Source organism: Ceratotherium simum, chromosome 32, assembly GCF_057802395.1.
Source record: "Ceratotherium simum simum isolate JZ-2026a chromosome 32, ASM5780239v1, whole genome shotgun sequence".
NCBI classification, from domain to species: domain Eukaryota; kingdom Metazoa; phylum Chordata; class Mammalia; order Perissodactyla; family Rhinocerotidae; genus Ceratotherium; species Ceratotherium simum.
This window is the reverse complement of record NC_141931.1, coordinates 6,545,635-6,563,252: the sequence shown is the minus strand read 5'-3', so window position 1 is coordinate 6,563,252 and position 17,618 is coordinate 6,545,635. Positions and strand designations below refer to the sequence as shown.

The 17,618-nt window shown below is 38.9% G+C and overlaps 1 protein-coding gene across 1 annotated transcript; it reads left to right on the top strand.

Annotated features, from left to right (window-relative positions):
- The first annotated feature begins 3,082 nt into the window (after positions 1-3,082).
- Positions 3,083-16,718, top strand: LOC101395491 (lysozyme-like protein 1). Its single transcript, XM_004425262.3, has 4 exons — positions 3,083-3,221; positions 3,716-3,874; positions 15,711-15,789; positions 16,649-16,718. The coding sequence occupies exons 1-4, from the start codon at positions 3,083-3,085 to the stop codon at positions 16,716-16,718; spliced, it is 447 nt and encodes a 148-aa protein (XP_004425319.1).
- The last annotated feature ends 900 nt before the right edge of the window (positions 16,719-17,618 follow it).

Sequence of the window (17,618 nt, the reverse complement as noted above, 5' to 3'; positions counted from 1 at the left end):
TATCCTACAGCTATTCTTGCAAACATGCAAATGACATGTGTAAAGTTTATTATTTGTAACATGTTTATAATAGAAGAATGAAAAAACTTAAATGTGCATCTATACCAAGTTGGCTAAATATATTAGATCCACACAACACAATGCTATACAGTCATAAAAATAGATCTTTAACATATACTATCAAATTTTAAAAGTAAGGTGCAGAAGTACTGTGAGACGAAAAATAAAAGAACGCATTTATGTATCTGTGCGTATATGCATGTATCTCTGGAAGATATAGTAGTATCATTGGTTACCTGTAGGGAAGGCAACTGAGTGCCTGCTTGGCAAGGAAGGGAGAAGGATTCTTCACTATCTTTTTCATGCTTTTGAATATTGAGGTTTGATATTAAGAATCAAATCTTACATCTCTGCCCTTCCAAAACCTTAGAAGTAACTGTCCAACCTCTTTCAAAATTTTCTGAAAGAAAATGTTGGTAAGTTCTGATGCCATTTATTGAAAATATAAAACTGGAATAATCTCCAGTTAAGTTGCAAGAGCAAAGATTGATAACTGGAAAAATAAAAATTATTAGGTAAATTTCAACAAAACCTTTGCATAATTGGCAGATAGAATTTAAGAATATAATGATTATTATGTGCAGCCAACAATGAACTTCTTCTACTTAGACCTACATATCACAATGAGAATTTCAAAGATGCCATTAAATCTGAGCGTGGAAATAAATGGATCTTGAAGTTAGCTCTTTAATTATTGATCCCCACGCTGTTTAAACAAAGTTTTGAAACCTAATGACTCCTATTCAATCATGCTGATCTCACTAAAATTATTTTGTTAATAATAACAATTTAATGATAGCAAAACATTTTGTTCCATTAATAAAATTTTTAAATGTTAATTTAACCTCTACCTCAGCAAATTTTAGGTTTGCATATGTTTATAATTTATGTAACATATTAGTACAGAAATACATAAGTGCGACTTATAATTTAATATGTACCTACTGGGGTACATGCTCAACTATATTGATGGAATTTGTGGTAAAATTTGGAGACTGCTGCTGTAGACAAGAGCTCTCACTTGGATGAGAGGCCCTGGCTGAGCTGAATAGTGAGGAGGCTGTTGAGGAGGAAGAAGGAAAAAGAAAAGTAGAAAGACCAAGAATATAGTTATCATCTGCCTCAGAACACATGTGTGTAGACCGGTATGGCCTTAACTCCCAAGAAGTAGAATTCTAGAATCTCTAGGCAGCTGGAGACAAAAGAGTGAAGAATTCTTCTCTCTCAAAAGCTCTAAAGAAAGGTTCTTGGTCGAGGATGCTATCACTTGTGCCAGGTAGGAAACGGAGATGGCTTCATGGGATGTAGGAAACTCGTGTGAGCTGTCAATCACTGACTGAATAAGTAGAGTAGTGTTTCTTCCACAGAATCACCTTGAGCAATGTCTCTGGAGCAGGCACCAGGAATCTGCCTTTTTAATAAGACACAAATTACTCTGTTGAAGGTACCTGTCTCAAAGAACCAGCAATGCCAACCCCTGGCTTGAAGGATGTAGAACATTATGGTTGAGGTTACCATTGCTGTGGGGTTTTGATTTATTTGAGACCAGTGAGATTCTAAGGCGGGGGATGGAAACCAACTTAATCTATAAGCTCTGCATCTTAAACGCTCTCAGTGCTGGGCACAGTGGTAGGGTATAGCTCAATGCTGTACGCCAGGGACTTTTTCTGTAAAAGGCTGGATAATATTTTAGGCTTTGTGGTCTATCCAGTCTCTAACACAACCACTCAACTCCACCCTTGTAGTGCAACAGCAGCCATACACGATACACTACTGAATGGGCACAGGTATGTTCTAGTGAAACTTTCAAAAGCAGGTCTAGTTTGCTGACTCCTGCTGTTGGCCAGTATGTATTCTACATACCCCATATGACATGTAGTTACTTTATTGCTCAGTTACTTTAAAGCCCCCACAGTGATTCTCCCTCTGGCCTTGCTAAGTACTCAGCCGAGATTTTACTCAGCCGAGATTTTAGCCTCACTTCTCAATTGGGGAACCTAGCTCTAAGGGGAGAAACCAACAACTTCAGAAATTTCTAGGCAAGTGCAGAAAATGATACTGGATGAAAATATGTACGAATATCAGGTTCAGTATCACGAACAGTTATCAGAAATTTCACTCCACCCCCTTGGCAGCAAGGTTGTTATATTTGGGGAAGATGTTACTTCAAGAGAGGAAGTGCTTCTGGAAAACCAGTAGCCAACAGGACATGGAACTCTTGATCCTACTCCCATTTTAAATAATTCAGTAGGGGTCTCTTAATGCCTCTCTACTCTCACCACCAACACTTTCCTCCTCCTGTGACCCATCATCATCCACTCCCCTCTTGCTCATCAGTCAACCCCAGACTTTTAGGAGACCCTGCAAAACAGTGATGGAAGAACCCAGAAAAACATTGCATTTGCAATATAATACTGACATTTTTGAAGCAACACTCCCACATTTGGAAAAGTATCAAGAAAAGAGAATGGAAGAAAGATAAGGTGCTAAATCTACTCCCTTCAATAAACTCCCAAACAATAAATCTTAAAGTTGTCCATGCACACCCATGTATATTTCATCTCCGGCTAAAATTAGGGTGTCTGTTTCTGCACATATAGGGAATGCATAACTCGTTGTATTCTATTTTTTTTTCTGTTCATAGAGTTAAAATGGGAATCCTAGAAATGTATCGCCTTCTATGGTTTCCATCTGGATGCCAATAAAGGAGGGTTAATTTCTTTGCTTGCCTGATCCCAGGAACATAGCATTTACTTGAAAGTAACCATGTAGAAAGTATTAAGGAAAGACCTGCTGTCATTTCTTCCTTGTACTATATAATCTCTGTACTTTGTTTTTCTCTGATGCTGGTTCTGAATGATTAAAAGTGACAGGAAACATCTAGGCAGGGCCGTCCACAACCGTGGCTGGCAGATTTTGAAGTTCTCATCGGTAACAGACTTAATCTGGACTCAGGGCAAAGTAATGTTGTCTGACCTGGTCTCTGGATCTTTGACAGGTTCTGCCTCCAACAGGCCTGGGGATGAAGGCTGCCGGCATCTTGGCCCTGATTGGCTGCCTGGTCACAGTCACGGAGCCCAAAGTCTACACTCGCTGTAAACTGGCAAAAATATTTTCGAGGGCTGGCCTGGACAATTACCGGGGCTTTAGCCTTGGAAACTGTGAGATTTCTCCCTTCTAATTCTCTTTCTACCCTGATTTCTCCCCTGAGATGTCGAAGGCCCCATCCATACTCACTTCCGTTTGTTCCCAGCTTTTCCATGCTCTGCTCCCGCAGGGATGGCTGCTAGCTATTCACCTGCTGCTCTCTGGGGCTCCTCTCCTACTCCCTGCCCCTCATGTTCTCACTCTTGGAGTCCTGTACTAATGACACCAGCAAGGGAAGGAGAAAACAGTGCCTCCCTTCCTGGCACTGTAGGGGTGGACCTGACTTTTAGTCTGGTCTAGGCTCAGCCACTGAGTAGGCGTGCAGCTTCAGGTGTGCCATCCCTGCCCGTGATGTGCCCTATGGGTGTGCTGCTTGCCCGGACCCTGCCAAGGTTTGTCGGGAGCAGAGCACTGTTGTAACATGTGGAAGGGACCTCTCCCCTAAGTGCAGGATTGGAGGAAATAATGCATTCCCTTGACTGGCATTTCTGGCTTTTTCTCCATCTAGGGATCTGCATGGCGTACTATGAGAGCCACTACAACACCACGGCTCAGACTGCCCTGGAGGATGGGAGCACTGACTATGGCATTTTTCAGATAAACAGTTTCACCTGGTGCAGAAATGCGAAGCTGCAAGAGAAGAACCACTGTCATGTGGCCTGCTCAGGTACAGCTTTGTTTTCCAAAAATATCATCCTCGGGGACAAAGGCAGGAAAGCTGATAATGGAATATCCATTTGTTTTTTTCTTTAACTAAAATCTGGAGTTCAGATGTGCAGGTAGCTCTATACCAGGCCAATCAATTATTCAACAATTCCCCAAGGTGACACTTAGGATCCTGTGGCCAACTTGTCCAAAAGTGACTTATTCTTTCTAGGATGGTTTTTATGAAGCCTGTCACAAAAACAGGGGGATGAACAAATGACCTAACTACCCATTCATGCGTGGAGACATTAAATACGTTCAATATGAAGGAGAAAGCTGTTTGCCAACTGCTTTCCATAAGCAATTTACTCAAAGGATGCAGTTTATACTTCTTTGTACAGAATAAGACAAATAAATACGTTTTAGATTGCATTTCTTAAACAGTAGAAATTAAGCTAGAACTCACTTCCAAGTCTTCTATGTCAATCATTTAAGAAATAGATGTGTGCACAGAATTGAGGATAACAGAATACATCAGACGTGAATTGTGGTATTAGGGAGGAGAATGTATACTTATACGAAGTTAGATAAATGACTATAAACAGGTATAGGTTGAGTGTTGTGGGCTTCAGAGGAAAGAGATATTATTAAGACAGTCATGCAAAGTTTTGTAGACACAATGACATTTGATCTAAGACTTGGAAGATAGATGAGATTTGGATATTCAGAGAGAGAGAAGAGCCATTCCAGGTAAAAGGAACAATGAAAGCAAAGAGGTGCATGTGGGAAGGTGGGGCCTGGACAGGGAGTAGCGAGACTTTTGTCTTGTCTGTAAGAAAGCAGGTGTGATGACAAATAACAGGATATGTGGTTGGAAAGGTTGATTACTACCTGACCATGAAGCCTCAGAAGGCAGGCTGAGAAGCATGTACTGATTTCTGCCTGCAATCGAAAACCGTTAGAGGTCAGTTGATTAAGCATTGCTTCAGAAAGATTAATCTACAAGCAGGGTGTGAGATAGATTAAAGAAGAGACCGTTTAAGTGCCACTGCAATTATTGAGGTGAAAGATGAAAAGACCTAAACGATGGTCATACCTGGGGGCGTAGAGAGGAATGTGCAAGAGATACTCAATAGCAGAAGGACAGAGCTCAGTAAATGTCTTGTTGGCTCTTCCTCTAGAAAGTAAGTGCCATTTGAGGGCAGGAGTTTTATCTGTTTTGTTCACTGATGAATCCTCAATGCTTAGACTGGTGTCTGGCCATTGTTGGAGCTCAATAAATATTCAATAAATAAATGAAAGGAGGAAATGAGGAGCAAAGGTGAAGACAGAGTCATATTTTATGGCAAATTCCATAGGAGCAGGAAATAAACTTTTAATTTCTCTTTGACACAATATAGTCGTTACTTATGTTTGAATGTATGAATGATTGAACAATATATTAATTTGTCTAGTAAATTGTTCCTACCCCTACATTACTACAGAATGCTCATTACACCCTGAGGCAGATCACCCAATGATGGATCCACTCTTAATTTAGAACATTCTTTTGTTGGGCCAAAATCTACCTCCTCATAGCTTTCTTCCATTAATCCTAGTTTTTCCTTTTAGATTTATTCAAAATAAATTTGCTCTATTTTATACATAGAAACTTTTTAAATGTTTGAAAATGATTAGTAGATATTTATCATCTTCAATTTCTTATCTTCTGGGCTAAAACATTTAGTATGTTCACCTACCTACAGGTATGACTTTTAAACCCCTCTTCATCCTGATTAATCTCATTAGCATTCCCTAAGAGCTTGCCAGTGGAGTCTTCCAGTTAAACATGGCAATTGGACATGTGTGTTGTTAGAAGCTGGAAAGCAGGGGGACAAGTGGTGACTAATTTAGCAATTAGAGAAATCTGAATCCTAAACTGACAGTGTGGAAAGCCAAGAAGCAACCACAGATCCCAGAAAGGCTCAGAAATCAGCAGCACCAGCTACTTCTGGAAATTGAACTGAAGGCAGGTTGAAAAGTGAGGATCACCTGGGAGTTCAATTAAGGAGCCACTAGACCGTCAGATTCCCTTCCTGACTTCCTTCTTCTATTGACTGCCCCTCCCCTCCCCTGGCAGGATACTGTAGCTTTCTCTTCTGGGCAGAGTAATCAGAAAGTCCCTCAACTAAGGGATCTCAACAGTCTTTGAGTGTGAAAGCTTCATACTAAAGATATGAGAGATTGAGTTAAAGCTTCCATAGTCCCAGTCACCTTCCTCCACTCAGATCCTGGAATGATGGCACCCGAGCTAGATTCTCCAGAAGAGAAGATTCTGTTTTGGGGAATCCAGCCAGATAAAAAGGAAATAACTAAAGATTCTGAGTGGCACCTCCCAGTGAACAAAACTTGCTAGACCTCCCTACAGTGAGACACATGGTTGAAAATCCCCCCTCTGTGTACAGGACTCCCAATCAGCTTTTTAGTATTCCCTTCTTAAATAAGTGCAGATAACCAAGGATCACCAGACTTCACAGAAGTGTCACTGACGTGAAAGAATGAGACCAAAAAACAAACTAAAACAGTTAAAAGTAACTTGTTGAAAGTAGAGATTATGCAGAGAAATGAAAGCTTAAAATGAAACAAAACTATCATTAATATCTTCAGATAGATAAGATGTTGTATTGATGAAACAAGAACATGATGCTTTTTTTTTTTTAAAAAAAAGAAACATTTAGAGAACAAAATAAACAGCTCCTGGAAATTCAAAATATGAGAGCAGAAATGAAAAATTCAATAGATTAGTTGGAAGATAATATTGAGGAAATCTCTCTAAAAGCAAAATGAAAAAAAAGAGATGGAGGTGCCAGCCTGGTGGCGTAGTAGTTAAGTTCACGTGCTCTACTTCAGCAGCCCAGAGTTCACAGGTTCAGATCCCAGGTGCGGACCTACACACTGCTCATCAAGCCATGCTGTGGTGGCATCCAAGATACAAAAACTAGAGGAAGACTGGCACAGATGTTAGCTCAGAAATAATCTTCCTCAAGCAAAAAGAGGAAAATCGGCAACAGATGCTAGCTCAGGCCCAACCTTCCTCACCAAAAAAAAAAAAAAAAAAAGAGAGAGAGAGATGGAAAATAGGAGAAATAAGAAGAAAATAAATGGATCTTAACAACATAAGTTTCAGCAGGAGAAAGGAGAAACAATAGATAGGATGAAATCTTTTTAAAACATTTCCAGAACTGAAGGACATGTGTTTCCAGTTTATAAGGTCCATCACATGACTAGTATCCTGGATTAACATAGACTCACACTAAGGCATATCTTTATGAAATTTCAGAACCCTAGAGAGAAACAAAATACACTAAATACACTACAGGCTTTGAAGAGAGAAAAAAATGGTCCATACAGAAGATCAAGCATCAGAGTAACATCAGACTGCTCAATAGCAACACTGAAAGCTGGAAGGAAATGGAGCAATGTCTTCAAAACCCCGAGGAAACATTATTCCCAATCTAAAAGTCTGTACTAGCCAAATCATCAACACATTATGAGTGTAGAATGAATACATTTTTAGACAAGCAAGTTATTAAAAATTTTGCTTCTTATATAAGAAAGAATTCTGACTGGAAAATATAGCCAACTCAAACTAGGTAATTTAAGAATTTAATGAAGGTTCTACTTAGAAAGCTGTGGTCAGACTGGAAGGAAACCAAGGGGATAGTAAAATAAGGTGTTAGAATCAGTAGGGCATTTTCACCTCCTGGCTTAAGGGGGAATGGACAGGGAGCTGTTACTCACACCTAGATAGAGAAAGTCTGTATGAAGAGGGTCACCTTGTAGGAGCTGTGACCATCCATCAAGGGACCGAGCTTGTCCTTAGTGGTTTGACATAAAAAAAAAAGGGAGAATATATCTCCCAATCTCACTGTCCTCCCTCCCTCCTATCTCCTGCTGCTCACGGTTATTTCAACCCTGCCAGAAGGCAGAGGATGAGAGTCCACTGATGTCATCTGTGTGGATCAGCCTCTTAGTGCACAGAGCACAGTGAATAAGGACGGAGAGGGGATCTCTAGGGGCAAAGAAAAGATATTCAGCATACTTCCCATGCATCCTTTCTCACAAACTTTTGGAAAAGGTGCTCCACCAAAAGGGTAAAGTAAACCAAAAAAGAGAAAGACATAGATCTAGGAAACAAGAGAGTCAGTGAAGGAGAGAGGCCCAGGAAATGCCCAAAATGATTACGAGGGATGATTCCAGGACGAATTTTTATAGTTGATTTCTAAATTAATTCTATTGTAGTCAGATAATATAGTCTATATGGTTCCAAACCTTTAAAATTATTTAAACTTTGTTTTATGATATGCATTATATGATTATCATACAGCATATGATTTATTGTGGTGAATGTGCATTTGAAAAAAAAATGTGTATTCTACAGTTAGTGTGTGGATGTTCCATACATGACTGTTGTATCCTCACTGATTTTCTTACTTATTCTATCAAATAGTGAGAAAGATATATTGAAATCTCCAACTATGATGATAATTTTACCTATTTCTCCTTTCAGTTTTGTCAGTTTTTGAAGCTCTGTTATTAGGTGCATATCCATTAAGGACTGTTATGTCTTCTTGATGAATCAACTTATTTATCATTAGAGTCCATGTCCCTCCTTAACTCTGATAATATCCATTATCCCAAAATCTACTGTGTCTGATAGTAATATAGCCACTCAGCTTTCTTTGCATGGTGTATTTCTTTCCACTCTTTTACTTTTAACCTATCTCTATGTCTGTATTTATAGTGAATTTGTTATAGACAGCATATAGTTAAGTATTGCTTTTATATCTAGTCCAACAATCTCTCTTTTTGAATAGGAATGTCTAGACCAGGGGTTGGCAAACTTTTTTTTTAAAGGATCAGATAGTAAATATTTTAGACTTTGTGGGCCATATACTGTCTCTATTGTAACTGTTCAACTTTCCATATAGCACAACAGCAGACATAGACAATATGTGAACAAATGGGCATGGCTGTGTTCCAATAAACTTTATTTACAAAAGCAGAGGGTGGGTCTGTGGGCCATAGTTTGTTGAACCTTGGTTTAGACCATTTATATTAAATGTAATTACTGATATGGTTACTTTAAAATTCACCATCTTTTTTTTATTGCAGTAACATTGGTTTATAACATTATATAAATTTTGGGTGTACATCATTATATTTCAATTTCTGTATAGACTACATCAGGTTCACCACTCAAAGACTAATTACAATCCATCACCATACACATGAAGATTCACCATCTTATTTGTTTTCTATTTGTGCCATCTATTCTCGGTTTATTTTTCCTGTCTTTTTTTTTTTTTGACTAATTGAATATTTTTCAATATTCTCTTTTACTTCCTCCATTAGCTTATTAGCTGCACTTCTGTTGTATTTTTAGTGGTTACTCTAGGATTTATAATATGCATCATTATCGTATCACATTCTACCTTCAAATAACAGTATACCACTTCACATGTAATATATGAATTTTATAACATTATACTTCTTATTTTCCTTATCCCATCCTTGTGCTATGTTGTCATGCATTTTACTTCAACATGTTACACACTTCACAATGCATTTTACATGCATTACATTACATGCATGTTATATACCTCACAATATATATATACACAACACTTTTTATTATTTTTGCTTTAAACAATTATCTTTTAAATAAAATGTTTAAATGAGGACAAGGATCTCTTTTTTGTGTGTGTAAGGAAGACCAGTCCTGAGCTAACATCCGATGCCAATCCTCCTCTTTTTTGCTGAGGAAGACTGGCCCTGGGCTAACATCAGTGCCCATCTTCCTCTACTTTATATGGGACGCCACCACAGCATGGCTTGACAAGCGGGGCGTGAGTGTGCGCCCAGGATCTGAACCTGCGAATCCCGAGATGCCAAAGTGGAGAGCACACTCTTAACCACTGCGCCACCAGGCAGGCCCCAAGGATCTCTTTATATTTACCACATATTTACCATTTCCAACATTCTTCATTCCTTTGGTGGATTCATTTGGACAGGCAGTTAAGTTATATCATTTTCCTTCAGCTGAAAGAACTTCCTTTGATTTTTTTTGGAGTGGAGGTCTACTAGTAACCATTCTCTCAGCTTGTGTGTATCTAAAAATGTCTATATTTCATTTTTTTCTTTGAGGGATATTTTGTCTATATATAAAATTCTTGGCTGACAGATTTTTTTTATCAACTTGTTAAAGCTATCCTGTTATCTTCTGCTTGACTTGTTTATTATGAGAAATCAGTGATTTTCTTATCTCACATTCCTTGTACATAATGTGTCCCTTTTCCTCTAGCTGCTTTTACAATTTCCTCTTTATCACCAATTTTCAGGAATTTGATCATGATGTGTGTTTTTCTGTGTTTATCTTGTTTGATATTCATTAACATTTTGGATCCCTGAGTGTATACTTTTAATCTTTTCTCCTTCTAGGACTCTAATGACACATGTGTTAGATCATTTGATGTTGTCCCATAGGTCACTGAGACTCTTCATTTTTTTCAGCGTTTTTCCCTTTCTGTGTTTTATTTTCGGTTGTTTCCATTGCTATATCTTCAAGTCTCCAATCTTTTTTCTGAAGTGCCTAATCTATTAAATTCATCAATGGAATGTTTCATTACAGATATTGTATTTTTTTCAGTGCTAGGTAAATGTTTTATATCTTTCATTTCTCTCATTTTATTCATGTTTTCCTGTAAGTTCTTGATATAAATTAGCATATTTATAAGCACTGTCTTACATTTCTTGTCTGCTGATTCAATCAACTCTCTCATTTCTGGATCTTTCCATTGACTGATCTTTCTCCTGGTTATGGGTCACATTTTCATGCCTCTTAGTACATGTAATAACTTTTTATTGGATACTACAGGTAGGGTATGTTATGTTGTTGAGTATCTGGATTATGTTGACTTCCTTTAAGGATTGTTGAATTTCATCCTGACAAGCAGTTAATTCTGATGAGGAAAGTTCTAGAGTATTCTTTATGGTAGAGCTAGTTTAGTCTTACTACCAAGGCATGGCTCTTGAAGTGTCTCTTTTGAATATCCCAGGTTTCAGCAAAGTCTCTCTTCTCTGGCTAGTCAGAAATCAGGTGCCTCCCAGCCCTGTGTGAGCTCTGTAACTATTCAGGTCCTTGGTAATTGTTCTCTGACTAGCCTTGTGGAGTTTTACCCTTTGCATGTCCAGTTTAGCCTTCAGCCAAAGACTCAGTGGAATCCCTATGCAGATTTCTGGTCCTCTCCTTCTGTGTGGTGCCTACCTCTCAGGGACCCTTCTCTACAAATTCCAGCTACCCTGGCCTCCGATTTCTGTCTCTTCCACTTGGATTGCCATCTCCTGCCTGGGTTTTACCTTCCTGGTCTGGAAAGTGCCCCTGGGCAGAATGTCATATGACAGTCACAAGGTTCTCCTCATTTGGTTTCTCTCTCTCAAGGATCATGATCTTATATTGCTTATTGCCTAACGTCTGAAAATGATGTTCTCATGTATTTTGTCTAGTTGTCTAGTTGTTTACAGTGGGAGAGAAAATTCGTTATTCCGTCATGGCCATGCTTGACTTTACTTGCAGTTTACTAATTTAATATTGTTCAATTTAGCTCCTATTAAGGAAGTCTGGGACAAATGTATATCTGCAAGACAATCTTGGATTCTAGGAAATTAAAATGTGGGATGGTTCGTGGTTAAAGGTGAAGGAACACTCATATCTGTTTTCTCATCATAAAGAACATGGGAGTTTTAAGGATAGCTTTAAAATAGAAAACAGGATGTTGTTTTTATATCCTAATCACCCCTCAATGACTGGCCTGTCTCAGCCTCCGGCCAGAGAGGCTTTAATTATGGACAACGTCATTCTGTCCCATGTATTACAGAAGTAGAGACATTTATCATGGGAACCAGGAAACAAGTTAGCATTAGGGTGAGTTTACAAGGTATGTGACATTTCACATATGTACAGTATATATGCACGTCATGCCCACTTTCCAGAGCTATGCCGTCTCCTCACTCCCGAACCAAATCGTATTCCTAAAATTGCTGCCTACATTCCCTAAACTATGTGTTATATACATAAATATATAAATATAGACATATCTATGTATAAACATACACACACACATACATATAATAATATAACAGCAATGTTTATTTTCCTCCAACAGCATAGTCCTTGTCAAAATAAAAGACTTTTAAGAATAAGCAGATTATTGCCTCTGGTATATAGTCTAGTCCACTTACATTAATCTCAATTTCTCATACCAGGTTGGTATCTGAGTTATCCTTTGTCACTTCAGAGAGGGGAAAGAGATGTAAATTGTGAGCACGGTAGTGGTGTTTTAGTCAGGAGGCAGGAGGATGCTGAGGGGAGACAGAAATTTTGAAGTAGAACTAACTAACTGAAAAAAAGTAGTTCTTTCTGTATAGATTGTTGCTGTTTTCTGTTGTTGGATGTGGGAGAATAAACTATTCAATTGAATAATGCTTTGCTATTCAACATAACCCTTTCCTTATTCATGTTTGACTGGACGCAATTGCATATTTAAAGTAAATTGAGCAGAAGCAATTCTTGGCATGGATCCTTATAAATACTTACTCTCTTAACTCATTTCTGCCCCTCTGCTGCCCCTCTGTGGCGATTTCATTGTGTTTTCACATCTCAGCGCCTATCAGGTTCTTATTTCCCAGCCCCCTCCTGCCTTAACATATTTTCCTAAGCAAATTCAAAGTCATGTCCAACTAGCACTTTCAAAACACCTCAGTTTTGCAACAGAATGTTGTAACAAAGTGGGAGACTGACAATTACCTTACACAGTCTCCACAATCTGGGCCTGTAGCACCTAATTCTCCCACCAATCTTTATACAGCATCTCCAGCCAAGCAAACAGCCTCACCTCAAATACGAGCCTTGCTCTTCGTGTACACGCCTAGGGTGTGCTCCAATCCGGGAATAACAGGATACTCTCTGCTTCCTCCCCACTATGCATAATCTGTGTCCTTCCACCCCTGGAGACCCCACTAACCCACGTCTAGGAAACAGGGCCTGACCACTTTCAAACACAAACCACAGTATCTCAGCACTTATCAAGCATTTATGTACACAAAATAAAGTGTTTCCAAGTAATTTGAACATGTATCAGATACCAAGCACTTAAGTTTGGGTAATCTCCTAATAAACAAATAATTACTTGAAAAATTAATAAAGTATTTATACTTTTATTACCAACTTCATTAGCATATAGTGTTCCATAAACTGGAATCTTTGCTTAAGTGGCTCTGTTGGAAGGAAGCAGCCAAGGGTAACAGAATTTAAGCCCTAGGTTTGAATGCAGACTCACTGACTGGGTGTGTGACCTCAGTTTATAGGGATAATAATTGTACCCACCCATACGGTTGTTCTGAGGACTAAGGGAGATAACGCTTGAAGAGACTTAACGTGTGCCTGACATAGACTAAATTTCCTATAAAAGTTAGCTATTAGTAACAGCTATCATTGTTCTAAATACTGAACTCTCTAGAAACAAGGCAAAAGACTTCTAGAAGCTAACAAAGCTTTATTTTTCACTATAAACCAAATACTAGTGCATTTGCATGTATTGCCTCAATGTGCTGTCATTTATAGATCATATCTTTTGTTAATTTTCTCCCTGTTAATAGAATTTTGTATTACATTAAAAAAAAAAAACACATTTAGAATGTATGTGCTTGAAAGAAATCTGTCACTACCTTTATCTTCTAGTTAAGCCTATCTGAGAAAGCAACTAACTAGCAACTCAATCAGCACACTCAAGGAAAAATTCCACTTTCAACCGAGTTTACAAAATAATTTGGTATTATAATGATCCAATAAAAAGCAACATTTTAGGTGAACATTATTCTTTTTGATTATTTTTTTTCTGTTAATAAAAATAATGCATTTCTGTTGTAAAAGATTTAGGAAATATACAGTGAAGATTTAAAAGCCTTGGTGATCCCACAGTTAAGAGCTAATACTTCTGAAAATACTGGTGAATTTATGACTATCTTTTTTTCCCTCTAAACCAATGTAGTTCAATAGAACTTTCTGTGATGATGGAATGTTCTCATCTGCGCTATCCAATACGAGAGCCTCTAGCCACAATAAAGATGCTACAAAGTATCTGAAATGTAGTGAGAGCAAGCTAAGGAACTGAAGTGCCAACTGTGTTAATTAGTTTAGATTTAAATGGTCACATGCAGCTAATGGCTACCATACTGGACAGTGCAGCTCTAGACATATTTTTACAATATTGGGAACTTTATTTTGGTAGCATTCTCCAATATTACTAAGTCATGTGAAAACATGATTTAAATGGTTCCTTATTTCATTATATTGAGGTATTATTATTATTAATGTGAACATCTGTAATTATGAAGCAATTAGATTTTTTCCATTTGGAAATAAATTTCCTCTTGTGAATAAAGCTACAGTAAACCACTTTGTAAATAACTCTTTGTCTAGATTCATGATTATTTCCTTAGAATAGATCCAGAAAGGGGAATTACTAGGTGAAAGGATAAGAACCACTTTAAGGGTCTTGACACATGCTGCTAAAGTGCTTTCCTGAAAAGTTGACCCCATTGCACTCCCACCAGCACGGACTCAAGAGTGCCTATCTCATTGCATCCTTGGCAACATTGAGCATTACCAATTCTTAATAAATCTTTGCCTAACTGATAAATAGAAATGACCTTGAGAGGTGTGGGTTTTTACGTCTTTGACTGGTGGTTGTGGTAGGCATGGAGATGGGCTGCCCAGATTCCCCCTGAAGGGAAGATGTTTGGCCCCAGCTGTATTTGTGTGGTTTGCAGACAGTCTATCTGGCACCTCCTTCAGACTCTGCCTGAGCTGCAGAGAGCTGCCTCACTTATGGTTCTGCTCTTCTGCGGCAGCCACACCTGGGGACTGAGTAGGCAGAGGTGTACAGACCTGGCCACGTGGGTCCAACTTGGGTAACTCTGTTGGGCAATATTCGCTCCTGAGCTCCTGGCCAGGTTGGCTGAGGCTCTGATGGGCCTGCATCACAGCTGGACATCTCCATCTGCCCAATCTTGCTCCCGCTCCATTTCTTTCACAGGTGTGGATCCCTACTAAACACCTTGCACCCCAAACCCAGCTCAGCATCTGCTTCTGGAGAACCCAACCTGCAACAGAAGTGATGTCGGACTTTCTTATTTATCTGCCTTTTTCTGCCATGTTTGTGTTGAGAAGGATTTTGAGGCCACTTTGGGCAAGCAGGAAAGAATGCTGATATCAATTAATACATTTTCAATCTAAAGATTTATGTCTGAAAGTCATAAAAAAAGTAACAGAGGTAAAAATTGATGTATTTGACATAAAAATTAAAAATTTCTGCATATGAAAAACACCTTGGATAAAAAAATTTTTTAATGCACAAACTGGAAAATTACAATAGACAAAAGTTTAATAACTACCTATAAAGAGATCTTACATGTCAAATTAACCCAAGCAGAGAAAACATTGTACTGTTCTGTCTTACTTGTGTGTTTCTTCAGGACATAAAAAACATTCTTCTATGATGTCTTCTCTAAACACATTTCCAAAAACCCTCCAGGACTGGTCTATTCCTCTAAAACTTCAAGGAATCTAAAATGTGGATGATCTAGAAACAAAAAAACATTCTTTGATTTGTGAAGAAGCTTAACAAAAGTGAGAATATGGCTCATAGTTCTTCCAACCCTCATCTTCCAAAAACAGCAGGAAAAGAGAAGAAAACCTGATTTGGAGCCCTCCTCAAAAAACAAACTCTCAGCTAACTCTATACTCTTCTCTCTTACAGCCTTGCTCACTGACGACCTCACAGATGCAATTATCTGTGCCAAGAAAATTGTTAAAGAGACAGAAGGGATGAACTATTGGTAAGAGTCTTTCCTTGGGAGATGTAGGTTGATACGGTCAAAACCTACAGTGTGTCCATTCCTCACGGCTGCAGCAGACATTGACAAACTCTCCTCTGCAGAGTGGTCCAAAGATTGTAACGTGATCTTGTCTATTCCCTTCCCCATTAGTGTGTGGGTGTGCAGTGAACACAGTGGGAGGGATTCTTATGACAGGAGAGATGGTATAGAGTCATGGTCATTTGTGATTGCTTTTCATGTGAAGGTGTTCCAAACAGTGGAGAAAGAGATCCTTTCTAATGTGAATTAGAAGGCATCAATGAAGTCAATACACCAGAAAAAAAAAAAAAAAGCTTGAGTTTGATCTCAGTTTGGATAAGATTTTGGAGGGCTACGGCAACATTTCGTGGGGAGAGAAAAAGCAGCAGTGAGAGAAAAATGATCATGTCAGTTACAGGATAACATGGCAGGAAACTTCCCTAGGATTGAGTGAGGGGCCTTTGATTAGCTGATGCGCACCATCGTCTCTGCAGCTGTGTTTCTTGTGAACATTGCTAATCGGGTCACCCACTTGAAGAACCCGAATTTTCAGAGATGTGGGTGTTTAACTAAATGAAACTTGTTTCATTTATAAAACTTGTTTTATAAATCCTTATAAAACTTGTTTCCTTGTTGCTGAGGCTAACAAAGACTAGGAGAAAACCAGGGAGAGGAAAGTCTTAACAAGGCAAAAAGATAGAGTCCTTGGACCTCAGAAGCAAATGAAACTAAACCCTGGGCACCGCTGGTTATTTTGGTTAATTGTCTGTGGTTTTTGAACCTAAGAATATTTGAACTGTCATGCTTCTTTCTGTTGTTCCTGCTTCCCTCTCCTCCTTAGGCAAGGCTGGAAGAAACACTGTGAGGGCAAAGACCTGTCTGAGTGGAAAAAGGGCTGTGAAGTTTCATGAACTGGAACTGGACCAAGGATGCTTTGTAAGGACTCCCTAGGATTTGCAACAAATGTCAAATGGTCGTGTTGTCTGGTCTCCCTACTCCTAATATTCCTTCTCAAAGTTGGAGAGGGAAAACTAAGCTATATATTTAAGGAAATAAATGTTTCCATGTAAATGTTTTGACTTCACCATGACTCAGTTTCAATGATGTTATAATAGCACAATGTTAAGACTCGAAAAGTCACCTACAAAATGTTCTAGCCCCGGAAGGAACAAACTTCCCTCCTTCATTGTAAGGAGTCCTGGCTCCTGTGGCCCTGAAATGGCTGCTCATTTAAAACTAAGTCTCTCAAGAAAGGAAAGATCTAGATGAAGGACCATAGCTTGCTGACCTGTGTCCTGGAGCATTAGGTCACTCTTCTCCTAGTCAGCAGACACACAGTCCTTCCTCATCTCAACACTGCCGGAGAGGGTGTTCCTGCTTCCTCTGGGCAATCCTGACGGACACTCTAATGGGAACAAATAGATGACGTTTACAGCTTTTATCTCAAATGCTCAGAGAATTCTCTATGTTATTCCAACATCCATTAAATTAAATCTATCAAATTCAAAAACCACACTTGTATCCTCATTACAAAATTATTTCCAGACTTAGACCTGCAGATTTTATTAGTTGGGTCAGGAAATTGACCTAACTAAAGGACATTTCATTACATGGAACAGTGGGCTGAGGAGCTCAGATCCCAAAGAGGTATTCCCAGGGTGCCCAGGGCTCCATTGCAGGGATGGCTCCTCTGCTGGCCACACAGCAGGGTGGCTCTGCTCTTGCTGAATTTTCTCTTGTCCGTTCTCTGTCCTGCTGGGGCAGAGGCGGTGGGGGCTGCCTTGTAACTTTAGGTAAAAGCAGTGGGCTCA

What these genes read in the sequence shown, in the direction of transcription:
- LOC101395491 (XM_004425262.3), top strand. Translation starts at nt 3,083, where the DNA reads ATGAAGGCTGCCGGCATCTTGGCCCTGATTGGCTGCCTGGTCACAGTC. An exon ending in GGGCTTTAGCCTTGGAAACT is followed by an intron (nt 3,222 to 3,715) that starts GTGAGATTTCTC and finishes TTCTCCATCTAG; the next exon opens with GGATCTGCATGGCGTACTAT. An exon ending in CTGTCATGTGGCCTGCTCAG is followed by an intron (nt 3,875 to 15,710) that starts GTACAGCTTTGT and finishes TCTCTCTTACAG; the next exon opens with CCTTGCTCACTGACGACCTC.